Raw genomic sequence first — 10,958 nt, forward strand, 5'->3', positions numbered from 1 at the left:
TAAATGGATATTACATTGTGTATGGGCGTGAATGTGCAAAAATAAAATGTTGATTTTAATTTAAAACTGACCATTCGTGCTCAGGTACGCGCCTGTGCTTTTAGATTGCCAAGTAAGCATGAAAGTAAAAATGCTGATCATACACATACACTAGCGATTCAAAGGGAAAAAAAGTATTCGAGTTTTAGTATTGAGGGTTTAGTACAATAAAATAATTTTAGCAAAATCCCACATAAACATAAGAAGTAGCCTTTCATTTTACCCGCCCCAAGAAATACTAATAAAAATGTGGTATTCAAATACAGTATATACATACCAGTATACATCTTAGTATACTCCTCAAACAGGGTGTTTTCTCTTGTCTCACCTTGTTGGCAATACTTTTGCATGGTAAATACTGTATAATAATGCAAAGAAAATATTACAAGTCTCTTTTTGAATAGTCAAATTATGTCATTTTGCACTATTGTTTAAGTTATGCCCCATAATAATCCCACAATAATACTAAACCAGAAAACAAGGAAACCATCATCAAAACCCTTTCTATCAAACCGTGCTTCTCAAAGTCTTCCAAAAGGAGCATCACTGAGGTCTAAAGTGGTGGACTAATTGCGCTCTAAAACTCTATGGCGCCTCCTTGCGGATGTGAGGGTTCATTACCTCTACACGCACTTAAGATGACCCAGCTCCTGTATACAAGAATTTGTCTAAATACAGCTTTACAAAAAGTCCACTGCAGGCCCACACCTAGCATTATCTGCTGTCTCCCGTCTGCTGTCTCTCAATATGTCACTCCTGAGATTAGTTAATTGATGCCTGGTATGCAGATAAGTAGGCTATTACTAGATTGTCAATTTCAAACGTTTTGCCCAGGCGACAGAACATAAAGCTCCAAAATAAAAAGCATAAATAAGCATAATATTTATATAGTAAAAATAAACACATTTACGGTCGAATTGTAGCTTTAAAGAATGACTTAAAGATCTTCTTGGAGACAAGAGCTGTGCAGCACACGAGGAACGGCCTCAGATTTTATGTTGGAAAAGAGATGTGAGTGGGAGGAGAGACCATTTCAGAGATTAAAAATAGCCTTTAATGCTTCTTCTTTTTTTCCTCAGCAGAGTTCGACAGTATAAAGAGCGTCTCTGTAGTGGACTGAGTGCATTAAAGCGAGGAGAGAGGAGAGAGAGAGCGCACACAGCATCGCGTCCTGTGGACTAATGTCCCGTATGTTAATCAAGGTATGTGGACTAAACAAGAATATACCGTAGATCTTCGCTGATGAAAGTATAAGCTGGATGAATAGTTAGCTCATATTTAGACCAAGGCTGTGCCCAGATCCTAGTACGGTTTTACAAGGAGCAGCGGCGAGTTCCAGAGGGTAAAGCTCAGGATCACACGCGGCATCGCGCTCAGCATAAAGTTCCTCCAAATCTCTGACTATCGGATAAAATGTGTCTGTGGTGTTCTGTTGCACTTTTAGCTGCTTGTGTATTCAGTGGAAGCGTCTCTGACGGTTTTGAAGCAGAAGACATTGTGCCTGTGCGTTTAACGGGACGCACCGGGAGACGCGTAGCGAAAAGAAGCGAAGATCATCCGAGTTTCCACCTCACAGCTTTCGGGCGAAGTTTCACACTGAACCTTCAACCAGACCCCAGCTTTATATCCCCCTCTATGCAAGTGTATTATATCACAGCGAATGACTTCTCTGTAGCCGAACCGCGAACCGGTGCAGAGAGACAGGTGTCAGTCTCTAACCTAACAGAGGCGGATGGGAGTAAAACTGCAACAGCAGGATCAGAACTGCGAGACTGCTTCTTTAAAGGAACTGTGAACTTTAAGGAGGATTCAGTGGTGTCGGTCAGTCTCTGCCACGGCATCGTGGGATCCTTCATTTCGGACGGAGACGAGTACCAAATCCAGCCCAAGCGCTTGGGCACGCGAACGAACGCGAGCGCCACTGACCAGCCGCATGTGATCACAAGACAGCAACTGACCCAAACACTTCGAGACGCGAGCCACTCGCTTGCTCGAGCAGATGGTGAAGGTTCCCCGGCGCCAGGGGAGCACAACAAGGTCGGCTCAGGCTCTTCCAGGCGCAGGCGCTTTGTCTCCGTGCCCAGATTTATCGAGACTCTGGTTGTGGCAGACGCTTCAGTGTCGAGCTTCTATGGAGAAGACACAAAGGCGAGTGGCAGGCACATGAGCAGATATCCATGCATAATTCCAGAGATTATTTCATAACACATTCATTTCAACAATCTACACACGTGCTTTGCTATTATATAACTTGCACTACAAGAGAACCCTAACGCTGCACTACACTTGCACTACAGAAGACTGCACAGAAAAGAAATGAAAGTGTCTTTAATTAAAGTGTTACACTGTCTAATCTGGATGTTTAACGATTAAAAAAAAAATATTTTTCCTCCAAAATAACATTCTATAAAAAAATTGGTTCTCTTTCACTTCTTATGAACTCTTAACTGTTTACTAAAAAAATAATTATACAATATTACTGATATAAACTAAAACCTTGAACTTAGACCAAAAGCTCACACAATTCGTTTTTTTGGCACATATTGAGTGTGCGGATGCTTCTTTTCTATTGTTGTTTGATATGAAGAAAAACTTTACAAATTAAGTGAAGATTATAGGTTACTCCTTTTTCTGCAGAAAAAAAACGATAATTCCAGAAAGACAAGTGAGTTTTGCAGATATATTAAATGCAGAAGTGTAAATGGATGCACCATCTGGATAGTGGAAATGCATAATGTGAACCATGAAACCAAGAGTTTCATGGTTAGGCTGACTGGATTGACAGTCAATTATCTTCATTTTCTTAAGAATCTTGGCTAAAATCTAGCCAACTATTTATTGTGTCATTCCCAGCTAAAAAAGTCTTTAGAAATGAACCCACAGTTTATTGCATTGATCTGTTCTTAGGTTTAAAGAAGCTTCTGTAAACACCTAATGGGAATTCCATGCTGACCGTTGATATAGCTACAGTAAAAGATTATTTTGGAATTAAAAACTGTACATTACTTAAATTTATTCTTAATCATAAAATATGTTAAATAATTGTAGCTAGATGTAGCATGGTTCAAAATATTTTTTTAAAACATGCTTTGCAGTAATAATTTATAATAAGATCAATAATAAGCATATTTTCTTTTTTCTAACAGCACTATATCTTGACCTTGCTGTCTGTGGCATCTCAGATATACCAGCATCCCAGCATTAAAAACTCACTGAGCATGGTGGTAGTGAAGTTGCTGATAGTGGAAGACGAGGAAGTTGGACCATCTGTCTCCAGTAATGGAGGCTTGGCACTGCGTAATTTCTGTTCTTGGCAGCAGCAATTCAATCCGTCCAGCCACTGGCATCCTGAGCATTACGACACTGCTCTGCTATTCACTAGAGAGGTGAAAAAAAGTAAACTAAATCCAACTCTTTTAAATCCAGACAATGCCATTTTAACCAGTGGTGCAAGCTTGCTACCGTGCTGGCCTTCTGTACAGTGTAGACACACGAATTTGATTAACAAAGTGTGTCCTGTCCAGCTATGATTCAGTTTATGTGTGGCTAGGCCTTATGTTGGGAAAGGGGTGGAAAAGATTCCAAGCATCTTGTTAGGACTCTGTGCAGATACCACATTGTTAAACTTTGTCCCTTGATGTTTGCTGTGTGACATAAATATTTATTTCTTTCACTTTTTGAAAACATGCTTTAAAAAAAAAAAAAAAAAAAAACATGTTTATTTCCAGTTTTGAAGAGAAGCTGATTTAAAACAAAAATCTGTTCATTTTGTTCCTACAAGGACATCTGTGGCCATCAGAGCTGTGACACACTTGGCATTGCTGATGTGGGGACCATGTGTGACCCTAAAAGGAGTTGTTCTGTTATTGAAGACAACGGACTACAGGCAGCCTTCACAGTAGCTCATGAATTAGGTGAGCATGTTGTGCTGCATCTACTAAAAGCGCACAAGCAGACCTAACGTTTTTACATCCATATAAGCATTGTCTTGTCAGTGAATTAATTAATTTACATTTTCTGTGTAGGACACGTGATGAGCATGCCTCATGATGACTCTAAAAACTGTGAGAGGTATTTTGGAGATCTCCCCAAGCACCATGTTATGGCTTCAGTTTATAACAGTTTTAAAAAGAAGTCCCCCTGGTCCCCATGCAGCGCATTCTACATCACTGAGTTCTTTGACAATGGCCATGGTATGTGCATACATTTATCTGTTAGAATTATGTCTTGTAGGTAGATTTCACATAAGTAAAAATTAATATATGGAGGCAAACTTTTATTATCAATAACCTTTTCTTCTATATGACTGTGCTTCTGAATCTTAATGAACTGACAAGTATTTTTGTAAGATTATCATCAGTATAGCAGAGGAAAGCCAACAGTTATTATCCTGGCTAAATAAAAAAGGAGAGCAGTAGAAGGTTAAAAACAAAACCTTGCAGGTCTTCATGTTTCCTTCTCCTTAAGGTTTTTTTTTTAAAAATGGAAATAGGAAGTTTAATCTAAAAATAAGTTTCCTGTATTTATAATGCTTATACACCGAATAGAAGTATAGACCAAACCATACTAGACTAGGAAAACATCTCCAATAAGCAACTATTTCAATTCTTCCTTTAAAAAAGTAAATGCTTTTGTAGTACTGACATTATTTATTTAATATATTATTTTAGTCCACTCACTTTCCTGAAGTGTTTGAGGTGAACAATCTTCTCCCACGTGGCTTTTGCTCTCATTTGGATTTTGCTTCTTAGCTCACTCATCCAGATGTGCATTCCTGCAGGTCTCCCTAAACGTCAGCAAAGGGAGCCAGACATTCCTACCATTACACAATATGCGTCACTCTAGATTTACAGTGCTCTCCTCCTCTCTATTTATTAACAGGAGACTGCCTACTGGATGCCCCTGAGAAGATTTTGCCCTTGCCCACTGAGCTTCCTGGTGTGATTTATAACATGAACCAGCAATGCCAGCAGATCTTTGGACAGAATTTCTCACACTGTCAAAATGCCTCTGCTGCTCAGGTGTGCAGCCAGCTATGGTGCCAGGAGGAAGGCCAGTCTGTATGTACCACCACCAATGGGAGTTTACCCTGGGCAGATGGGACAGATTGTGCCCCTAACAGGAAGTGTTTAGATGGAATTTGTACTGCATCTGAAGAGGTAATGGAACCAAAGGTAAGTAATGTTACATAATAATAATAATAATAATAATAATAATAATAATAATTGCATGTTTATCATCTTCAATCTTTTGCCACTTCTTTTTCTTTTTTATTGTTGTTGTTGTTGTTAAATAGCCCTTCATATGGTTCTTATATAAATATTGGTATATATCATTACAATTTTATAAAATGTACTTAATATGTTTTTAAGTGACTTTGCAGAACCTGGTGCACTGAGTCGACATTTTAATTGAAGCAGTGCAATGTGTCATAGTGTTATTCAGAATTTTTTTAAATGTGGCTACAGGAGGTGGTGAATGGAGGCTGGGGAGAGTGGGGTGCATGGAAGCCTTGTTCGCGCTCCTGTGGAGGAGGAGTAATGTTCTCATATAGAGAGTGTGATCAGCCAGCTCCACAGAACCAAGGAAAATACTGTGAGGGACAGAGAGTTCAGTATCGCTCTTGCAATACGCAGGCCTGTGACACACCTCATGGTATGTTACATGCTACACTTTGCTGGGCAGTATTCTGCTATTTCCCATCACTTCTAATGTAACGTTATTCATTTCCTGATGCTGATAATGCTTCAAATCTCAGCAAATTACTAAGCTCTACATGGGGATAAAAATTGTGTTTAATGAAACAGAAAAATGTAGTGCATTTTGAAGGGAAAGCTTGGAAACACTGATAAAGAGGCCCAGTGCTGGGTGCGATTTCTGCACAGTTTTGTTCTGCCTAACAGGTTTCTCTTTTGAATATCAAATGATTATTATTCATAGGAAAGAGCTTCAGAGAAGAACAGTGTGAAAAGTATAACAATCCCAATCACTTTGATATTCGTGGAAAAGTCAAGCAGTGGATACCAAAATATGCTGGTGTATCACCACGAGACAGATGCAAACTCTTTTGTAGAGCTAGAGGCAGCAGTGAATTCAGAGTGTTTGAAGCCAAGGTAAATACAGAGCCCTGACTCCATTTTGATGAGTAAGATATCTGAAATTCATGCTTGATTTTAAATTTTTAAAGTGCATCATTGTTTTAAGGTCAAAGCTTTTAGTAAATGTTTGAATTATATTTATACTTCTTAACTTTAGGTCATTGATGGAACATCTTGCAGTCCAGATTCCACATCAATCTGTGTCCAAGGCCAGTGCATTAAGGCTGGCTGTGATCTCCAGATTGGCTCCAACAAGAAGCTTGATAAGTGTGGTGTGTGTGGTGGGAATGGCCTTAGTTGCAGGAAGATATCGGGCTCATATACTAAAGTCCTGTAAGGCTGCTTACTTTAATAGTTTACCATTGTCCATCGTCTACCAAAATATCGTTCATACTGCTGTGATAATAAGCTATTGTAAATCACTAATTTAAACTTTTCTGTTTTTAGCCACGGGTACAGTGATATTGTTACAATCCCAATAGGCGCCACCAACATTGACATCAAGCAGCGAAGCCTCAAGGGCAAAAAACATGATGGAAACTACCTAGCCATCAAAAGAGAAAATGGGGAGTATATATTGAATGGCAACTTCTCTGTGTCCACGGTAGAACAGGACATTTCATCTAATGGGGCTGTCCTCAAGTACAGTGGCTCAGCAAGCATCTTGGAACGGATTCAGAGCTTTCGCCAACTAAAGGAAGCCATCACTATCCAACTCCTATCCACCACTACAGAGACGACCCCAGCAAAGGTCAAATATACATTCTTTATCCCCAAGGAGGTCCCCTTAAGTAAACCAAAAGAGGAAAAGTCATCTGTTCATCCTTTTGGTATTCCACAGTGGGTGGTGGGAGAGTGGTCAGACTGTTCCAAAAGCTGTGGTTCAGGATGGTCCCGGAGAACGGTTGAGTGCAAGGATAATGCTGACATTTACTCTAACCACTGTGACAAAATCCGTAGACCTGCAGACATCAGGCCTTGTGCAGATCTTCCCTGTCCCATGTGGCAAATAGGCCCATGGTCTTCTTGTTCCCGAACATGTGGTCATGGTGAACGGCATCGCAGTGTGGACTGCATTGATTTCACAGGGAAGGTTGTTGACACAGTAAAATGTGATTCTTTCAAGCAACCAAAGCCAGTATTTGGAGAGTGTATGTACCAGGAATGTTAATTCCTTTAGGCAGAATTTATACCTGTCCTGAAGAGCACAAGTCCAGCACAGTTTGGATATTCCCCTCATAATTAATTCATTAATTTAGCCCACTTTTTAATGCCTTGTTTAGTAGGTTTGTATAATCTGGTAGACACCAAACTGTGCTAGACTGCAGTCATTTGGGATCTAGTAGAATTTCATTAAAATGACACACTACTAACCTCCTTGACAGGGCTTTAAAGAAAAGCAGGACAAACTTAGTTTTAGGATGAAGAACTAAATCAATCTAAAGGACAAGGCCTCGGCCTGTTCAAATAAAGTGCTGTTTCCAAGATTTATTTAAAACCACTATTGCTTTATTTAGAGAGATGTAGAGATCTACCTCAATTGGATATGCTATTTAATCAGTGTCCTCCTAACTAGGTGTTTTCCCATGCAGTGATGCTGTAAATCAATTAAGCTTGAATAAATCAGCATCCAGACATGTTAACTTTGGGATTCATATTGGACAAAGTCTTTTTTTTTTAAACGATAGTTTTGACTGTCAATATATGTCATATAACAGGAACAGTTCACCTACAACCAGTCAAATAAATGACAAGTAAATGCATTTTAGATTAGTTGTTATGCCATTATGTTCCTCTCTATACAGATGTTGTCTAAAGCTGGTAGGTTTTTGTAATTTCATCTAAGAATAGTAAAATCATCACTTCCTTCTGTAGTAATTTAAGCTAGGGAATGATTTATTCATGTATGTGACATGCATTTACTGAACATCTATATTATTTGAGATGATACAAGCATGTTTTTCTAATAAAAAAAAAATAAGTCAGAGCCTTCAACTATTTTTTTGTTTTGTCACATGATGTAAACCTAATATGAGCATTCCAGTTGTGTATATTACATGTATCAAACATATTGCAAAACAGTAATGTATATTATCCCTTCAGTGAAGGTTCATGCTATTTGATTGTTGCATAACATCTTAATAAAGTTATTTATTTTTTTTAAGTATATATGTTTGAAATGAACAAAAAATAAAAAAGGACATTTTTGTGGTGCTGCCTGGGTTTTCTCATCATTAAATGAATTAAAATGTGGTCACCTGACTTCTGCAACCCTATGTAGGTTTTTCTTAAGTTTGTACAACAAAGCTGGAAGCACATTATTGTATAGGATAGCTTTGTATGCTGTAATTTTACAAATTCTCCTCACTAGGATTAAGGGGTCCAAACCTTTTCCAGCATGACAATGCTCCTGTGCACAAAGCGAGTTCCATAAAGACATAGTTTCCCAATGTTGGAGAGGCCTTTACAGAGCCCTGACCTCAACTACACTGAGCAATTTTGGGATAAAATAAAACATTGACTTCATGCCAGAATTTTAAAGCCGACCTTACTAATGTTCTTGTGGTTGAATGAACAATTAATCACAGCCAAAAATGAGTGAAAATCCTTTCTAAAAGAGTGGAGGACATTATAACATGTGGGTGTGATAGTCCACTGCCCTAATTTTGCTCATATAATGAAAATCCAGTGTAGTTGATGTAAACTATTATGAACTACATTTTAAAAGTCTTCATGTTTTAATTGTTAAAATAGAAGCATGACACATGCTAGATAGTTTGTTGACACATATTGGCCTGGTTTCAATTTCTCAAACAAAGTTACATCCATATACGCCTATGTGAAGCTTTTAGTATACCAGAACAAGAAATGGAAAATCTCCTTCCTCTGAGGAGACGCATAGCTAAGAAGCAGCTGTGGTTTATCCTGCAGTGGGCTAAACATTTGGCACTCAGTGACGTGCATCTGTAACACTACTTATATAACCTAAATTTTCATTTTAACATCTTGTGTTTATTTTCTTCAAATCCATATTGTCCAATACTGTAATTGTATTTCTATACAGCGCACAATGCACCAAAAGACAGCATCTGTGAGGGCTGACATTAAAAATATACATAAAATATTTATTACAGCAAAGTATGTCCAAGGTCCAGTGCTGTTCTAAGAAATATTGCATCCCTGTCTAGAGCTGACACTCAAAGACAAATCCATGTAGTTTAATATACAGTTGACCCCATCTAACTTTATTCTACTGTAGCTTAGACTTTCTCTAATGGCGTGCCTATAAATCTCTCAATTAGTGTTGGCTGGAGATCACTTGCATAATCGTGTCCATCCTCCACAACAGAGATGTGTGTATGTTTTGCCTGGTGTCCTGTGCACTGTGCAGTAATGAGAAACATGCATTATTAAAACAGCAGGACTGCTCTTAATTATCAGCTAAAACTGGAGTCTCCTGAATTATACTGTACTTTAGAGCTTAGGCCTGACATTTATAAAGTCCTAGTTTATGCACTACAATATTCCATTCATTTTCTCCAGTATACTCTGGAGTTTGAGGTACCTCAGTGAAAATACACAAGTAAACAAGTGAACATTGTGACATTCACTGTGAGAAACAGTGGCATTTAGTTTTTCAGGCTTATGCTGAATCCTGGTAAATTACAGAACCAGGATATTATTGTGTGTGAGGGTGTGGGGGAACTCGGTAGTTAAATGGGTATGTAGGTATTATTTTACCAAATATAGTTATAGTATAATATTTGATTTCATGTTGTGAATCATTCAATCGTAGTCATAATTGAATCATACTATGGGCTACTACACCCTCAGATGAACAATTTTTTTTTCATCATGCCATTATTTATTATATATATATATATATATATATATATATATATATATATATATATATATATATATATATATAAAAACATGTGGTCAGTGCTGAGTATCCCCCATGATTTAATAGCATGTAGATCCACCTTTAGCAGCAATAATTGATGGAATGATTTCATTTATGACTTTATCAGTCTCTCCATCACTGTGAAGAACATTATTACAAATATAAATATAATACAACTTACTAAGGGGTACTTAGTATTGCCCATGTATTTTCTTTTTTGTTCTTCATTTTTGTTAAATGAATAATGTCAGTTATATGTTGTATCTGCCTAGTACAAAAATCCACTACAATCAGCTCATTTTATAATGTCACTGATGTTACATAAGAACATATAGAATTCAAACAAGGGTATTTGTACAGTAGATACCACGAACATTGAACATGGTTGGATAAGTCTTAAACACTTAAGCTGAGTATGGTTACTGTAAGTTGTGCATTCAGGTGTAGCGACTTCTCATGGTTTAGATTACTGTTATGAGCAGTATAACAATATGAGCTGGGTGCAGTATCAGCTTTAACTGAAATTCCTGTGTAAAATTCTACTGAGCCTCTTCTTATATAACAGTCTGACTCAGAAGAGGGAAGGTTGTGACTCATTCATGTTTAACATCAGGATTATCCCCATTCCCTCAAGCAAAGTATTCACAATCAGTAAAGGTCTTGTTCTCTGTGTTCCTTGCATGAATCTGAATTCTACTGGGACCATGAGAAAAGGGGCTACTTAAGAAAATAAATGAATGAATGAATGAATGATAAGAAAATGGGGATAGTCTGCATATACACCCTCTTGCAAATACAGTACAGTATATCTGAAATACCTCACTGCCATACACTGCAGAAGAACATCTGTAAGAAATATCAGGGATGTTTATTAAATACTATTTTTGACACATTTACAAAACAAGTATGTTTCT

The 10,958-nt window shown here is 37.8% G+C and overlaps 1 protein-coding gene across 1 annotated transcript; it reads left to right on the top strand.

Annotated features, from left to right (window-relative positions):
• Positions 1–1,162: 1,162 nt before the first annotated feature.
• LOC128532942 (A disintegrin and metalloproteinase with thrombospondin motifs 8) lies at positions 1,163–8,332 on the top strand. Its single transcript, XM_053507094.1, has 9 exons — positions 1,163–2,187; positions 3,186–3,425; positions 3,821–3,953; positions 4,065–4,232; positions 4,921–5,213; positions 5,508–5,694; positions 5,980–6,152; positions 6,295–6,470; positions 6,585–8,332. Exons 1-9 carry the CDS (start codon positions 1,453–1,455, stop codon positions 7,306–7,308), a joined length of 2,829 nt encoding a protein of 942 aa, XP_053363069.1. The 5' UTR covers positions 1,163–1,452; the 3' UTR covers positions 7,309–8,332.
• The last annotated feature ends 2,626 nt before the right edge of the window (positions 8,333–10,958 follow it).

Source organism: Clarias gariepinus, chromosome 11, assembly GCF_024256425.1.
Source record: "Clarias gariepinus isolate MV-2021 ecotype Netherlands chromosome 11, CGAR_prim_01v2, whole genome shotgun sequence".
Lineage (NCBI taxonomy): Eukaryota > Metazoa > Chordata > Actinopteri > Siluriformes > Clariidae > Clarias > Clarias gariepinus.

Coding starts and splice junctions, on each gene's coding strand:
- LOC128532942 (XM_053507094.1), top strand. CDS start 1,453: ATGTGTCTGTGGTGTTCTGTTGCACTTTTAGCTGCTTGTGTATTCAGT. Junction 3,426..3,820: donor CTCTGCTATTCACTAGAGAG/GTGAAAAAAAGT, acceptor TGTTCCTACAAG/GACATCTGTGGCCATCAGAG. Junction 6,153..6,294: donor TCAGAGTGTTTGAAGCCAAG/GTAAATACAGAG, acceptor TCTTAACTTTAG/GTCATTGATGGAACATCTTG.